Source organism: Athene cunicularia (genome assembly GCF_003259725.1).
Source record: "Athene cunicularia isolate RWA chromosome 3 unlocalized genomic scaffold, athCun1 chr3_part1, whole genome shotgun sequence".
Classification (NCBI taxonomy): Eukaryota; Metazoa; Chordata; class Aves; order Strigiformes; family Strigidae; genus Athene; species Athene cunicularia.
Window position 1 is genome coordinate 112,058,737 of NW_020799097.1, and position 16,855 is coordinate 112,075,591.

At 41.6% G+C, this 16,855-nt stretch overlaps 1 protein-coding gene across 8 annotated transcripts in view; it reads right to left on the reverse strand.

Moving 5' to 3' along the window:
• KIZ (kizuna centrosomal protein) overlaps positions 1-16,855 on the reverse strand; it is a 50,715-nt gene that overhangs the window by 12,657 nt on the left and 21,203 nt on the right. For 5 of the 8 annotated variants that reach the window (XR_003397961.1, XM_026844346.1, XM_026844344.1 and 2 more), the window contains 5 exons: positions 12,690-12,821; positions 11,392-11,556; positions 9,914-10,064; positions 6,383-6,542; positions 5,301-5,366 (listed from right to left, as the gene is read on the reverse strand). Coding sequence is in view for 5 of the 8 variants with exons in the window: in XM_026844346.1 (XP_026700147.1) it covers positions 5,301-5,366; positions 6,383-6,542; positions 9,914-10,064; positions 11,392-11,556; positions 12,690-12,821 (674 nt within the window). In the remaining 3 variants the exon portion in view is untranslated. Of the gene's footprint in view, positions 1-1,368; positions 1,503-5,300; positions 5,367-6,382; positions 6,543-9,913; positions 10,065-11,391; positions 11,557-12,689; positions 12,822-16,855 lie in introns of all 8 variants that reach the window. The other 3 variants (XR_003397962.1, XR_003397963.1, XM_026844345.1) reach the window with 3 other exon arrangements.

Genomic DNA, 16,855 nt, shown 5'->3' on the forward strand with positions numbered 1-16,855 from the left:
GTCAGCTTTTACAATTTTTGTTCTGAACAAAATGGGTGTAGTCGTCTTCATTAGCCAACAATTCCAGGAAAAAACCCCACCATTGTTGCTTAATGAACCACTATTATTTTGTTCTGCTGAACAGTTAAAAGTGATCTTTAACCCAGAACATACTGTACCAGCACAGAACTGAAAGAAGATATTTTCTCCACACATTCCACCTATGGCTTAGGGTTGCAGTACCTATCAAATTATAGCCAAACATCTCAGTGGCTAAAGAAATGGTGTGATGTAATTTTCTGCAAATGAAGAGTTAAGAAATCTCTTGGCCTCATACTTGCAACATTTATATCTTGCTAATTGTATTACCTTTCTCACAGAGGAAGAAGCTCATGCTTTTTAAACATCAAAACCATCATTAAAGCCCTTCACTGCAGCTAGAGTTTTAGCACAGAAAAGACATCTGCAGACCCCAAATCGTCTTTCTACAAATGATCTCTAAGTGCTTGACTCTGCCTGTCTGGAAATGGAAAAGGTAATTCACAAGGTTGCTGGTTTTTAAAATGCAGGCTGGAAAAACGGAAATACCACTGTGTTATTGCGTAGCCTCTACAGTTTGTGAGCAAAACTGAAATCTTTGACCTAAGCTACAAGCACATAAGCAAGCTGCAGAAGCAGTATAGCAGGAGCTGCTCTACTGGGACAAGAACAAGAGCACTTTGTGTGCCACTTAAAAGCCATAAAGAGCTATCATCCGTTATTGCCAATAACAATCAATAATCCTGTATGCAAACGGAGGTAGTTGGAGGGCAAGAGACCCCAGTGCTTTTGCTCACTTAACCCAGACATGTATCTGCATCTTCCTCCCCTACACAAGTGACAGCCTACACCAAAAATAACTTTGATTTTTCAGCATGCTTTTATCACCCCTAAAATAGTTAGCAGCCTCAGTATTTCAGCTGTCACTAGCCTTCGAAGTCAGTAATGCCTTGGAAGGAATATCAGGATCATCTGAGCCAGCAAACTGTGTAGTTTTACAGTTACCTTGGCAATAGTTATTGCACCCACATTCAGAAGTCCTAGTAAGTCTGAGATGCCATACTGCTAGGTCCTGTACCAAAACAGAAAACTAACAATAATTCCTGCCCAGAGGAACTTTAACTCTGAACAAGCTCCTCCACCACATTAACACTAATTACTGCACTTGCTGATAATCTGAAGAGCTACACAGGATGGGCTCTCACAGCTGCCATGACACTGGGAGCACACAAACAGCCACTGTGCATGCCTCTGTTTTGGGACCAGAGGTACGAGTGCCAGCTCTTATATGCACTGATTTCCCTTGCAATAAATTAAAAAATGTGTGTACAGAGAGAAGATAAAAGGTACCTGCAAATCTGATAGAAGGATGTGCACTTTGGAGAGCAAACAGATGGAAAGTCTCCAGATTAAAACCTAAGCAGAGCACTGCAGTAACCAATATCCAGAAGTAGGTCAAATACCAACAAATACATCCTCCATTCCTTTAAATGAAAAATAAAAAAGGATAAATGCTCTTATTATAGTAAAATACTAACATATAATGCTATCCTCTCAAGAGCAGATACTTGGATGACCAGTGGACTTCGGAAATACCAGCACAGCAAGTCATCCTGTGAGAATACTTCTAGAAGCTGCTGCGTCTGTTTAAAGAGTGAAGAATCTTCACTCAGAATTCATAATTATAAAAGAATGCTGTGGTCTTTCAGGAACTTAAAAGTCGAGCAGCATAAAATATCACCTACTGGAGAACATAATCCAAACTAATTTAAGCAAAGAGTACACTCTTACGCTGTCCTAAGGTGGTTCTGCCACACCACAACAGCAGCAGTGATTAATCATGTACAGATGAACTTTTTTCATAACAGCAGTTGCGAATGAGTTGATATCAAATGAAGCAAGAAGTTGGGTAGACTTATTAATGCCTTTATTAGTGCACTCCAAGTGGAACCTCGGGAACCTTTTAGCTTCAAACTCAAAGGAGGACCTCACCGGGAAGGACACGTGGGCGTGGGAAAAGTGTTGGCAGGATTATTGTCTCATTAAAGGTGACCTAAAAAGGAAAGCAGAATTGGATTTGTGCTCTTTCATGTTCCCTTATGATATATAAAAAAGGGCTAATTTTTTTTTTCTTCTGAAGAGGGTTTTTCCTCTTTATTTCTACATTAGAGATTTTTATACCTGGAGAGTAACTGGAAGGTGACATTCAAGATGTTGTGAAAGAGAAGCCTGATGGGTGGAGAAGTAATGCCATTTTTATTAAAATGCTTTGTACCTTTAACGTCTATTTAAATCAAAGACATAAATGAAGGGTAGAGAGGGAATCTAGTTTTGTTAAAGATTTAAAAACCTGCCCCTTCAGTAAAATCAGTCCTTTCCTACTCATAAATGAGACTCTTAAACAGCCATCCAGCAAAACAAGAAATAATGGGTTTTATCCTTTCTTTTTAATCTCACATTATTTGCCTACCTCAGGAACAGCAAAAAAGCTGAACAATTTCTTTTACATGTCTTCCCATGATAAAAAAGAGAAAGAAAATGAGCCCACATATCCTCCTCTATCATATAACTTTGTATAAAATGAGATTGCTATTAATAGCTAATGCCTCTCTGAATGAGACCAGACACAAAATATAATCCTTTTTAAGTCAATTATCACAGCATGGCCTTCCACAAGCTCAGGACAAGGCTCTAAGAAAAAAAAAACAAAACAAAACCAAACCATCTTTATGCTATGAGCTACACTGCCCCTGCGCCCCCAATACAGAAGGGGTTTGAGAAGCTCAGGTGGCCTGTCGCAGATGGGAACAGCTTGGCAGATGTTTCAGGCCAAGCCTCTGTTTAGAAAAGCTCCAGGTGAAGTCTGGCCTTGCACAAGCAGTTTCAGATGCCAACACCAGCTGTCTATAAGGACATCCAACACCACTCCAACTATGATTCTAAAGCCTTTGTCCCCAAAGCCACAAAGCTATCTCATTCTCCCCTACAGGCAGGAAAGAAAAAAATGCAAATATTTCTGGAATACTTACAGAATATTAAAATAAACATTTTGGTTCTTTTTTCTGTAACAGAAGAAAAATAAACTAAAACTACAGAAGCATTTGTGAAGTGCCATCAGAGAAGACTGCTTGGAAGCGCATCCACCCAGCTCTCACAATGGACCCCATCAAAACCCAAAAGCCCCAAGGCTTCCAGTGTTTCAAACCAACACTTAAAGCACTTAAAGAATGCAGCAAGTACTGAAAAAAACCCAACCCAAATTCATATCCCTTAATCTTAGAAAAAGTTTTACAGTGAAATGATCACATACAGGACAAACATTAAATATCAGTTCATCTAAAAACACAAAGCCAAACCCTCAAACAAGTCATTTGAGCCCAAAAGACAACACGGAGAGATGCTGCCTCTATTTTAGGCACAGAACAATTTAGAGCTCCAAGGCCACAGTCTACAGCAAATAATGATGAACAAAAAGTAAAAAGCGACAGGCTGGAAGGGCCAGGAGCCAGAAGAGAACAAGAAGCCCAGAGAAGATCATGGGCTGAAGATGAATCGCATCTGAAAGGAACAACTTTGCTTTCAAGTGAGATATGAAAAGCCTCACTCCTAGAGACAATGCTACCACTGGCTACTGGAAACACACTGCAGTAAAACAGCAAATAAAGCAGACTCAGAAAGAATGGATTTTAATCTTAAGTTACTGGTTTCAGCATTTAGGTTAAGGAGAGTTTGTCAGCATTTTTGCAAATAGGAAGTATTAAGTGTTTGCATGGCCAGTCAGTAAGAAAGCTCAGGAAAGGAGGATGTCCACTGTGGCTTGGCTTTTGACTGACTGACATCCAACACAGCAACCAGCCGCACAAACCGCCAGGGTCTCCAGCCGGAAAAACTGCAATAGAGAATTCCCTGACAAATTCATATGCAAAAATCACAGTTAAAACCAGTACTGGCAAGTCAAACCAAAAGCATCAGCAGTTACAGAGATACAAACTCAAGAGCCGGTATTCTCTTTAAAAAAATAGTATCAGTGATGGCATTAGTCGGAGGGAAGAACTATTCCTGACATTGTTCTTGCTGGCACTCTCTGCTGTTTCAGGAACTTAAGCCCCCATCCTCAAATTGGAATGCTCTTACATGGCATACAAAATCAAACCAATCACAAGATTTGCAAAGTTTTAGGAACAAGAAGTGTGTTTTGTTTCATGAAAAATATTTAAGTGGCTTTTAATTCCTCTGAAAACCAATGCAGTTCATGTTTTTAAATATGTTGCCATGTGTGACTGAAGGACATTTTAAGAAGCAGGAAAATGGAAAGCATTCTACTCTCTAGAAAAAACTATCTTAAGTTTTATTGGGCTAACACAGGAATATTATTGCTGCAGTATAAATTCAGGAATACAAGAAGCACATTTTTATATTTCAGCTGCAAATTAGGCTCAAACAGCAGCAGAGGAAAACCTCTATAGAGAAATGAATTGCTCTCCGAAAGACAGGCTATTTTGAAGCTGTAAAAGATCAGAAAAGCAACAGCGAATGTTGCATAAGCAGATGCCCTTGCACCTTTCTGCTGGAGTACACACCTGCATAAATAAATATTTAGCCAAACATCAAAATTTATAAGGAAGCAGCCCACCACTTTTCAAAATCAGACAAAAGCAAATTGAGACTCATTGCGAAGAGCCCTGCCCTGAATTCTAATGCATTACTGATACCCCAGGACCGCCAAGCAGCGAAGAGTCTTGGGATCCTAAGCAAGCCTCATACATCTGCTGCAGGAAGATCTGAACATGTCTTGATAAAACCTTATTGCTAAAAATTTTGTGTTATCAGGCAGCTTTTGTAACGGAGGCAAAGGCTCAGCTTCCCGGCTAGCGGGGTTTTTTCCCTGCGCTTATTCTAATGATACACATTCAATTACTCAAGAAAAGAAAAGAATCAAATCAGAAACATCTGTAGTTTGCCATATAATTACTGGATCTTCCCCATGGAGACTGACCTTTGTAACACTGATACCGGGACCTGAAAGGCTAAATGACAGGATATTCACATGGTTTAAATGTGTAACATGATTACAAGGAATTAAATAGGCACTGTTATTTTCCATCTTGGTTTATGTTAACATAAGCACGGACTTTATGATCTTACGTTTAATCTTTGCGCTCAGTATGTAGTAGCTGAATTTACTCACTATTAGCGGACCCAAACCACTAAAATGCCATGTTTTGATTATATAATAAAGTTGAATACTGGATTTGAGGTTAATATGCAGCCATTACTTTTACCTGTAATAGGAATCTTTTCGACCACGCTTTCTTCCTTGCTCTCATCTTCACACCAGCTTGTGACTTCTGGATGTGAACACACCATAATGAAACATATTTCAAAGTCACAGTGATCAGACTGGTTTGTTTGCTTTTAAGCCCTACTCCCTTTAATTTCTCACTTTTGTTATCTCTTGTTTATTGATCTAAACTATCCATTACTGTTCTTAAAAGAGGCGCCTACTGTGAACTTTCCTTGCATGCAAGGATACCCTGCCTCTCTGTAGCTTCCAGAGAAAAGGACATGCTAACCAAATGTCTTAAATTATTTAAGACCCAATGGGATTTGGGAAACAAACAACCCACAGTAACTCTGCAATCTCGTCCTGCAGCCCGACAGCGACAGCGTATATCATACCGACCACGGAAAAATAGTTTAAATCAAAGTCTCCGTCTCCTCCATGGATAAAAGTCGTTGAATTTAGGAGGCCTAAAGCAGTTTGTTTACATTTGCTGTGTAAAGAGCGTTACAACCTAATTGCCTGTCTCTTCCGGACTTTGATGTAAGGGATGCTCCGAGAGCAGATCGAGCAAGTTGCCGTGGCCAGTTATTACACTGGACTAATATATTACTTTCTTATCTAAAGAAATTAACTAGGTTTTCACAAACGCATTCACCTTCTAAGCTCTAAAACAGCACCACATATCTTTCTCAACGTGAGCTGTTTTATTTTTTAAAATTTATTCTGCAAACTGGCTTTATAGTAAAAGGCAACAAATATATCCCCCAATTTCTAAATGGTAGACATTTTAAAAATATGTGCATGCATGTAGATACATTTTTAATAACTGCCACAAGGCTTGCTTTTCTACTGCTGCTGCTGCAAAAAAAGAAGTGACAACAAGCATCACTCATTTTAAGTAAAAACAAGAACGACAAACAATACAGATATTTAAGAAAATCCCCTGAAGTCCATTACAAATATACATTAATTCATCAGTCACTTTAATATAGTCCCCTGCAGACCTGGATAGAAAACACATATATACAGAAAAGGACAATAACTTTGAGCGTGCAGCTGGAACCTTTTAACACTTGTTACCTTGTTCTCCTGAGCCGGCGAGCCAGGGAGCGTGTTTTGCCTGCTTTATTTCCCCGCTGTCATTTGGGATCGATGGCAAGCTATAAGATGATTCATTACTCTGAATAGATGACCTATCCCCACACTCTTCTGGAAGGACCTCTCTCAACACCGGTAGAGCCTGCAGCATTAAAAAAATAAAAATAGCCACAGCCCTATTATCCTTCGTCTCGAGCGTTTTCCAACATACATTTAGGCTAATCTATACTTCACGGTGTAATCTGTTTCCAGGGTGTTTTTGTTAGATGTTAAATTACCTCCGAGTTAAATCACACTAGCTCAGGAATTGCATTCTGCCTTGAAGTAACACAAACTCTGCATTATTCTTTTAATCACTAGGTTTTCTGGAAATTCAGTATTGCCGGTCTCACACATTCAGGATAAGCACAACAGAAGGATGTATCAAATACGCTGCAAAAGCAACTGACTGAAAAGAAATCTTTTCATTTCAGGCACACAGCAATAAGGGAAGTTAACCCACAGTGTGAGCAATAACTGCAGCTTAAAACACTACTGAAACCGATGAACCTGAAGGCAGAGCTCTACCCTGATGCACAGCTTGCCCAAGCTAGCCTCAGCTAAGCGCAGTTCCAGTTTTAATCAGTGTTATTCCTGCATGTTCATAAAGTTTGATCTCTCCTGCCTGTGCATGCAGCAGCACTATTCAGACCTCCATAGTTAAATATATTCTTAAAACAAAAAATTAAGTTGGAAGCCAGTACCTTTACAGGAAACTGAACAGATCATAAATACGACTGAGTTAAAAGGAAGCTTAAAATAAAGGAAGTCCTTCTTAGGTTACCATCCACCTGTGTTAAAAGTACTGTGTGTGGCATTGTAAAGCTCTTTCTGAGAACAGGAGAAATCATCCTTCCTGGCATTTGTTATTTCACAAAGAGCAGCAAACGCTTTTTGGACATCCTTCCCATCTCTTCTTTACTTGTAGGGTGCTACTCTTGGGTTTATTTTGTAACATAAATTATGGATTTAAGATTTAAAATCTAATAAAGCAATAAAAGCAGAAAATCTAATAAACAATTAAATAATTGTCTCTCATTGCTAAAGGCTAATGTGTCAGAGAGAACTCTGAGTTTTTAACTTATTTTATATGCGCTGACCTGAGAGTACGGAACAACTTCAAGCCAAAACATTTTGGACTCATGAGAAAGTTTTCTTCCCTGCATCTACCCTCTTGTTAATCCATATTTATTCGGAAGCCCAGAATGGCAACTTTTCACTCTTAGACAAATAGCTTGCTGAAGTTTTGCTACTAAACTTACATATGGGAAGTCTTCATGCAAAACGAATGCGAGCAAGCTGCTACTTTATTCAAAAAACGGGGATTTTGTCTCATTTTCTTAATGTAAAGAATGCCATAAATTACAGGCAGGATTAGCAAATCTTAACAATTGAAAGAAATTAATTCCCATGTAGCAATTTATTTTAGTGAGGATTTCTTACACCAGAATTGATTTGTTTACCTATCTGCAGTATCATTTAACATCCAAACAGGCATGAACCACCACCACCAAGTACAAGCAATCAGTGTAAACCATAACTAATCCAGGCAGAAGGAAGGGTCCCACCACGAGAACTAAAGCTTGGTGTTCAGCGTCACAAGGAGCAAGGCAGTTCTGGGGTGGCTGATGTCTCCAAATTGACATGAAGACATCTAACATGCTGCGTGAGCCACGTGGGTCTTATTCTTACAGGTACGTAACTTGGCTGAAAAGGCCACAGCTTCCACAGCCAAGAGGCCATCCCACTACCCAGAAAAGGTGTTCCTACCATAGCAGCTCTCTATGGCTGTCCCATATCCACAGGAACAATACCCAATTTTCTTAAGAGGGATAATGGGAGAGATCCATAAGACAAGAGAAAAACTGATAGTAAGACATAAGAGAATAGACATAATTTAGTGGTAACAGACGAGAAGACAGGCAGGTAGACAGATTCTATGGGCAAGATGCTGAAGGCACTGGAGAAGAAGGTGGTGATGACCAGCAGCAGGTCCAAACCTCCATGAAGCGTAAGTGCTGATGGTCATGGAGCTGGCAGACTTTATCAGGTCTATTTGTACAGTCAGGAACTCACAGCTCCCTCCTGCACCTCCACACTGCTGCCTGGCTGTACAGTACGATCAGCCAGTGGGGCTCCTGACAGATCTTTAAGCCCCTGGAGACAGAAAACAACAGCATGGACCAAAAATTCAAACCCTGGAGTCGATCCTTAGGTGCAGACTGCTTGCAAGTTCACTACTACGTTACATACATCGTAATGTAAAGCAACTGTTCCTGTACATGCATGTTGTATAATCTGCCTGGAAATAAAGTGTTTCCAAATAGGGGATGCATCCTGGCGTCACATTTAAGATGGGATCCATTTAACAGTTAAATGAGGGTGTGGGCTACAGTAACATGTAGCTTGCATTATTGAACTTTGACTCCTCAAAAGTTTTTACATGCAATTATAAGTTTATGTTCAGTATTTGTTTATCTGTCACTACACAGTAACATATTCCTTGCTCATCTCTTCTATTTGCCTGAATGTTTTAAGGACAGAACATAAATTACTTATCCACATGAAGTAAAAGGAAGTTACCCTGGCTATTACTGAAAGCGTACTAAAATATTACGTCTTAATTGTTTCAAAATCTATTAAAACTAGAATATAGCAAGGCAGTTCACACTTTTTAAATTTCTCATTAAAGGAAAAATATTTTTTGCAAATATTTTTTGGAGCAGAGCACGCAGCCAACTCCTTATGGGCAGGCTGCCTGGCAAACCTCCTAGTTCCCACCACAGGGATGGTGTAGAAGCAGCTGGGACATCAGCCCAGTGGCAGAGTCCTGGCTCTTCTGGCATGGCTGCAGCCCCAGTGCTGGAGGCTGGAGCCTCACCCTCCCCACATAGATGGCTGCTCTGGGCTTGCAGCAAATGAGGTCAGGGCACTTGCAGGTCTACCAAATACCAACTTTTTTTTTTTTTTTTTTTGAAAGAGCTAGTTTATAACCTTTTTGCATTAACATTTAAAAAATTAGCATGCTACTATTTCTAAAGTGTTCTGCATAATCAGTGTACCAGTCATAACTTTGTTTAAAAAAATAATAAAATCCATCATTCATGATAAAAAGCTACTAAGCCACAGAGAATGATCTAAGCCTCGTGATAAATTCACACCACAGCAAATGTGTGAGCTTGTTTAGATAAATAACAGGTTTGAAGGGTGGAAAACAGACACCCTGCTGGAGACCTTAGAGAGACTGTTTTCTTTGTGGGACGGAGTGCTATGTGTTTGCCCCAAGACAACTGAAGAACTCGTGTTCTCTCCTTACCTCCTCCTAACCATCTCTGAGGCTGATTAATGAACACAGACTGCTTGTCATTCCCACACAGCAGATTGCATGAGCAGCAAAGGGCCTGTCTCGCCTTAACAATGCAAATTAGTCTCTAGGTGTCATTGATTTCGATATTATCACACACAAGTGCCAACCTGGCTGTCCTGCACCTTCTTGCTGGAAACCAGCAGTCTTTCAAACATCTCTGCCACTTCTTCCGTGAGCTGAACCTGCTGCTTTTTCAAGAACAGGGCATGGCTGCTCAAGCAAGACTGCAGCATATCCACATCCCACTGCTGGTCTGGCCTGAGAAACAAACCCAAGCACTGTTAGTGGGACAGCCCACATACATGAAACTCACACAAGAGCCAAGCTACTCAGTATCTGGACAAGCAGGTCAACATGCAGCAGGAAAAATCATCACACATTTAACCCTTCAGTTCCACTTTTTCTTCTAAAAACATTCAAAGTGGACAATGTAAGTCACTCGTGATTTCTGCAAAGGTGGGGAGGATGGGCAGGGGCAATCATCATCATGTCAGCCCCCTGGGTCTGTCCTGAACCTGAGTCTCAGGAGACATTAAACCTCATTTGCTGCCCCTGGTCTCAGTCTTGGACAGACCTCACTTACTCCAACAAGTACCCACTTCCCCAGGCTTGTTTTGGGGGTATTTTTTTTATTTGGCTTTTTTTTTCCCAGAGTTATTTTTATTATTTTTGAGCAAAAGTGCCTTTTAACACAGAAAATACAAATACTGCAATCTTGTTTGCCTAAGATGTTTGTTTTTTCAGTTGCTCCAATGAAGTTTCATGAACAGAGGACTGAATTCCAATTAACTCCACAAGTGTTTGTCCCCAAGAAACCATTCAGGAAATACAACAACGTATTAGTGCTCGCAGGCATATCAGTCTCGAAAGGAGAACCAGGTATAGGTAAATAGACCATTCTTCAGCGCTCACAAGTGCCCCGATCCTGCTAACACTTGAGCATTGCTAAGCCTGTAACAGTGAAGGAGGTCTAGACAGAAGCTATGTACGAAAGAATAGAAATTGTTTTCATTGCTGTATTATTAAAGAGACCTAAAAAAAACGCAAAATAAAACAATTCTCACTTGTCCTTGTGGCATACACACAGGAAAGAAAACCCCATTTTGAATAACTGTGGTTTATTGTTTTTAAAGGCTATATGCATCTTCTGCTTCACAGAAAAATAATTTGTTTCTCAAAATTACATTCTCCATCCTTATGAGCCTGAGACTTGCATTGAAGATCACAGAAATTACTGGCTAGGAGGTCTCTGAAGTTAATATGCTTCCCTTCCTGCCAGAGCAGCCTAGGGTGGGAGACTACAGACTGGACAAGACAGGGGCACCTGGCCGAGTGCTGCCTGGCAGAATAAGATTCACAGTCAGTGAATTAAAAGGAAAAGAAATAAATTCGCTTAATGTTCTCATTTCGAGTCACACTGCTGCTGCCAAGATGCATAAAGATCAGCACTCAGATATATTTATTTTCCGGTGTGATCGGAGGTCTGGCCCCAGGTCTGCTTTCTCTGCACCAGAGATGCAGAGCAGGCTTGGGGAGCAAAGAAAATGTTAATCACACTCACACACAAGTTTTGTGTCTGCAATACCTGGTCTGCTTTTCATCCACCGCTCTACCTTTAGCATCAAGTGTTTTCTCAGGTAGGAGGCATCCATTCAGTGGGCTCTGCAATAAAGCCTGAAGCTGATGAAGGACAAATGCTTCGCATGCTTCAAGGTCATCTTCTTTCAGACTGTCAGCCCGATTACAAAAGCTACAAAATAAAGCAGGTATTACATGCAACATTTATTTAAAGCCCAGACAGCCAGCATCAGTTCGGAGGTAGAATCTGTAACACTTCTCCTGGCTAAAGGGATAACTGGTGGGACAGCCCAGAGGGACAAACCTCCGTGATGCTCTCTGTGAAAGATGCAGAACAGCACAGGGAGGTCAAACCCAGCGCTTAAGAGAACGCCTGGTTTCATCTCACACCTTTGCTTTTTCACAAGGAGAGAGGAACCTGCGCACATTCACCCAGGTGAAACTGCTTCTTGGCCAGGCAGCCCCTGCCATGCCATGGCCAAAGCAGTTACACCACAGGAACCCACCTCTAGTGGTAAGCTGGAGGGGCCAGGTTGGTTTGGCAACCCTTCTTCATCATGCCCTAGAAATCCTCTAACCATCAAGTGTTTATGAGAATCCTAGTTTATGGAGGCTAACATACAATTTTAAATAAAGCCATTCCCAGTGCTTGTAATTAAGAGCCTGTGTTGCAGAGGGACAGTGAGGGGTCTCTGTCCCCAGTTCTGTTAACACATGGGTTTTGGCGATTCTCTTTGTTCTTTTACCTTGAAGAAGAAATTATTTTTCTGGTTACTGATGTCTACTTCAGGAAATCATATTAGCATTACTAGCTAAGGGAATGCTCTCATTCTTGCAAATAAGTATTTACTTCACCTAAGGGATCTGTGGAGCAAGGCTGCAGAGAGTGCCATGTTTAAGAAAGAGTATTTGTTGGAGTAATTTGCGTATGCGCTTCCAAGTGCCATATTTCAGCTCTCTGATGACATTAAAATAGTGGAAGGGCAGGGAGGCCTCTTAGCAACTGACAATGTTTGTTTGCTGGAGCCTGCTTGCTCTCTGCACCAGCCATTTGTCACAGCAAAAGCGAGGACCCCTGGCTCAAATCTCAAGAGGCTCCTGCAAAGCTGCTCAGAAACAGCCTCTCACCATTGCTCACCTGAATTCAATTAGAAGCATGTAAGCAATCAACAACAAAATCATGACAACCGTTATGTTGGATGCATGGCAGCAAGCAAACCAGAATCCAGGGGATGCAGTTAAGGTGCAGGCAGCCCTGCCTGCCTCCCTGGTTCCTGCCCACTCCGCAAGGGCTGTGACATTAACCTGAGCAACTCTTCCGTCCCCATTGTCCCCGCGTTCTGGCCCTGGTACAGCACCCGGCGCCGGGGGCTCATCCTCACCATGTCTTCTATCAACCGCAATGCAAGGGAGAGTCCTGCCAGCATCCCACCGTGCCTGTGGATGGACAGCAAGCAGGGCATAAAGTGACCCGAGTTGCAACAGGTATTTTAAATGCATTTCCATCACACCACTTGGAAAAATAAACACTCTCATTTTAGCTTTTCAAAGCAAACAGCAGCAAAACCCATGTTGCCTGAGCTCTGTAGGAAGGGGAAAAAAAAAAACCCACAACACATGAGCAAACAAACCATCCAAAAAATCAGCCAGGGCCTGAGATGCTGCATTGAAATTACCCCTGCCCTGTGTAGTTTAATTCCTTTACCTCCACAATCAAAATAAATCTGGTGACCACCTACAGGTATGGGGACATAACTGGGACCTCAGAGGGGTTTTGATGAAGCTGCACCTCTATAATGATGCAAATTAGGACTTAAACATTGAAACAATACAGCAGACTAATCCTTGAACAGAGGTGTAAATGGCTATTCAGGTCCAGGCCGGCTGCCTGCTTTGTTGGGAACTTTCCAGGCCAGGTCTCCACCAGCAATGCCCCAGCTGGGCCTGCACCCGCAGAGCCCCATAGGCATTTTTTTTTTTTTTTCCCCCTGCATAGAAGCTGACATATTTATACAGTTAACTTTGGTTTACACTCCCTCAAGTGAAAAGCTCTGTGCACGAAAACTTGCATCATTTTTACAGTCATGTTAAGCTGTACCAAAAGTTGTGTCTTTCATTGAACTGTTGGGCAACACTGAACAATTAAGTGGGAGCTGCCGTGCATTTAGTCCAGTTTCCTAGACATTTAATAACCAAAACAATACCAGGGAGATCACATATGCAGTTAAACAGTGCTTTTTCTTCTCCCCCAGTCTTACAAACCCTGTATTTTAGCGGCCGGCTCGTTTCCCATTGTTTTTCTCCTGCTGGGTGGTCCTTCCAGGGTGCCACTCGAGAGGGATACAATAATAAAAAGGGAAGGGGAAGGAAGGGACACCAACATAAAGAAAAACAAAATGTATGACAATCTGCAGCAGGCTACGGATCAGAGGTCAGCAAACAAGAGGTCCTTCTCTTTTACAGGTTGCTTCCTGGAAACAGTCTGATTAAGCTGACAGCTTGAATTATGTGTTACATTTTGTAATGCATAATCCATCTGTGCTAAGTCCTCTTCAATGCAGCTGAAGCAGCACAGGCATAAGCTCTCCCTTTTTCTACTCCCTCAGCACAGGCCTTAAAATAGTCATCAACTTTCTCTGCACTAATTCTCAGAGAACCTCTCCCCCCTGCCCTGCCACTCCCCGGGTTTAAGCCCTGAAAGAAAGGGCTGGGTGCTGTAAGGAATGGTAAGAGGATACGGAGCCTTTCACCTCTGGTTCAGCAGCTCAGACAGGGAACAAGCTGCCAAAGACCAGAGCTATCTGGTGGCTTCAACTGGCAGGAGGGGAGATGGGGTCCTTGATCGTTGCTGCTTGAACAAGCCAGGCAAGTTCCCCCCACCCCTGCTAGCCAGCAGGCTCCCGAGCTGTAAGACCTGAAGGGAAAATACACAGCCCAAGCTCTCATGTGGGTATGAGCAGGTAGGATTAGTCTGAAAATGCATGTATACAGCCCCTGATCAACACACCCACGCAGCAGTGCTTGGTAACACGGAAGTTATTTCCCCAAAATCGTAGGTTTTTAATAACTATGGTAGCAAAATTGCAGCACCCTACTGTGAACTGCAACCAAGGCAAAAAACCTTATGCTAAATAATGTTTCATAGCAACATCACCTTTATTTTAACAACTCGATGTTATCATGAAAACCATTCTTCTAGCTGGAGAAGGCAGTTTGAAACTAGGCTGAACTCCCCCAGAGGCAAATTATGACCTACAAACACTTATTGGGAAATAAAATATCCCAAACTTTTTTAAAAAAGAGAATTTTATCTCTACAGTAAGGTAGAAAAGGCCTTTTCTCAAGGAACGTAAACTTGTGACTTCCTGACATGCAACGATTTTGTTTTGCCTCCCAAGTAAGCCGTGGCCTCCGCAGGCGAGAGTTCCTTTCAACCCCATCACTTATACTAATTTTAAGTAATACATCAAAAAGTGTACAAATGACCCAAAGATGACAGGTGAGCAAATGGTACTTTGTTTAGATGGCACAGCAGCGACACTGCTGCACTGGGAAAGTCCAAGCTACAGGTATTTCAGTTTAAGGTGACCAATATACATAGTTTGGCATAATTTCAGCATATTTCTTCAGCCAGTGTAGGAATTTCATAGGAGAAAACACATGTGGACTAAAGGGACATTGCAAGATCTGTGATATTTATTTCATGAATCTGTGGCAATATATATCAGACAAAAAAAAAAAGTTGCATTCTCATAGTTTGTGTGATTTATGTAACAAATTTGTGCACTAATAACTTGGAAGCTTTTCCCCAATATTTTCAGCTCATGAATTCTTTTGCAAGACTTGAGTATGCACACTGAATTTCACGTCCATTAAAAAGATGGGCTTGGAAAGCCCATCTGGTTATAAGCACAACAGCAAAAGTTTGCTTATCCCTCCACGAGATCTTCCATGCCTTCAATTTTTGTAATTTTATTTGCACTTAATTTTCAGGGAAAACAAATTAAAATTTGTATCTTTTCTACAGAAACAGCTAACAGTGGTGATCCCACTTCCATGGCCTTGAGAAACAGGTATTCAGCTTGGCATAATGCGAGAGGAAACCTCCATGTTCTGGTTTTAGTCGTGCTCTGGAGATAATGCAAGCAGTGAAACCTTTCATATAATTTAGCTGGGCTTCAAGAGCATTGCACAATATTTTCATCAGTTTATGAACAGTGAGACATCACTAGCGTTGACAGGGAGAGAACAAAAGGTTAAATTACCATCACTCAGCTATGACTTCTCTAGCAAAGGCAGGCACTCTATGTGGCTTCCCTACAAAGTGTTATGATTAACAGGTGTTATACAAAAGAAAAACTGGGTAAAAGCTATTTAGATGTAAATTAGATGATGTTTCCATAGCAAGCAACAGTCTGATGCAAATGTGAAATGATAAAGTTACAGAAGTGTATATTGATGGCCACTACTTTCTGCTCAACTGTCATCTATTAAAATAAAAACTAATATTGAAATCAGTACCTAAGACAACATGACCATGAATGTAAAAAGAATAGATGCATTAAACAGATTAAAAAGCTGCAGACAACCAAAAAGGAAAAAACCCACTGGCAAAAGAGTACTCCTTATTCTCCAGGAGTAAAAATGCTGGTTTTTTTCATATGTGGCCTCTTTCCAACATACACCGACCACCTAACCTGTATCTACTTAACCACTCCAGCTAGGAGCTTTCTGCCCACACAAGGTAGGGAGACCCAAGGGGAACAGCACCCATGCTTGCAGAAAAGGTCTGCTTCGGTATTTTTGTTGTGACTGGGTACAGAAAAAGGATGGCGAGGAGGGAAAAGGGTGTTGAGGATAGAGAGGGCAATGAGACAGAAACATGCCGCTAAGAGAGGGTGGACAGGAGAAAGGCAACGGTTGTAGATCACGAAATTGTAGGGTCAGGCTAGGATGGCCGGGGTGAAGAGTGATGTGAACATGAAGCTGTGCAGGGGGAGCTGGCAGCAAGCAGACTTTCAGAAGAATTAAGACAGGAGATAAAGGCAGGAGGGATGTTCCTGCAGCAGTGGGGCATAACAAGGTGGAGGCCCAGGCAGGGACAGTGGTTGGCACAGGGTTAATTGAGCACATTGAGGGAGCAAAGCCAACCCTCCCCACAACCTGGGCAAACCCTGTGGACCATCTTGTAATGGGTGCTGCCAGGCTGGGATGGGGATGTGCCTCCCTGTCTTAGAGGGCATTGCAAGGCCAAAAATCCAGCTGTGATTGATATTACAGCTTGATACTCCAGCATTGCAGTTGTGAGCAATAAAACCCCACCTCTTTCATACGGTTGCAAAGGACAAGCTGCACACCTCTGTTACACTTTCCTCATTCTCTATTTCCAAATGAAACACTCAAGAAATTTATCCAACTGGAAATTGTAATCCACAGAAGATATGCTGCTTAGTAAATGATACGTACTATTA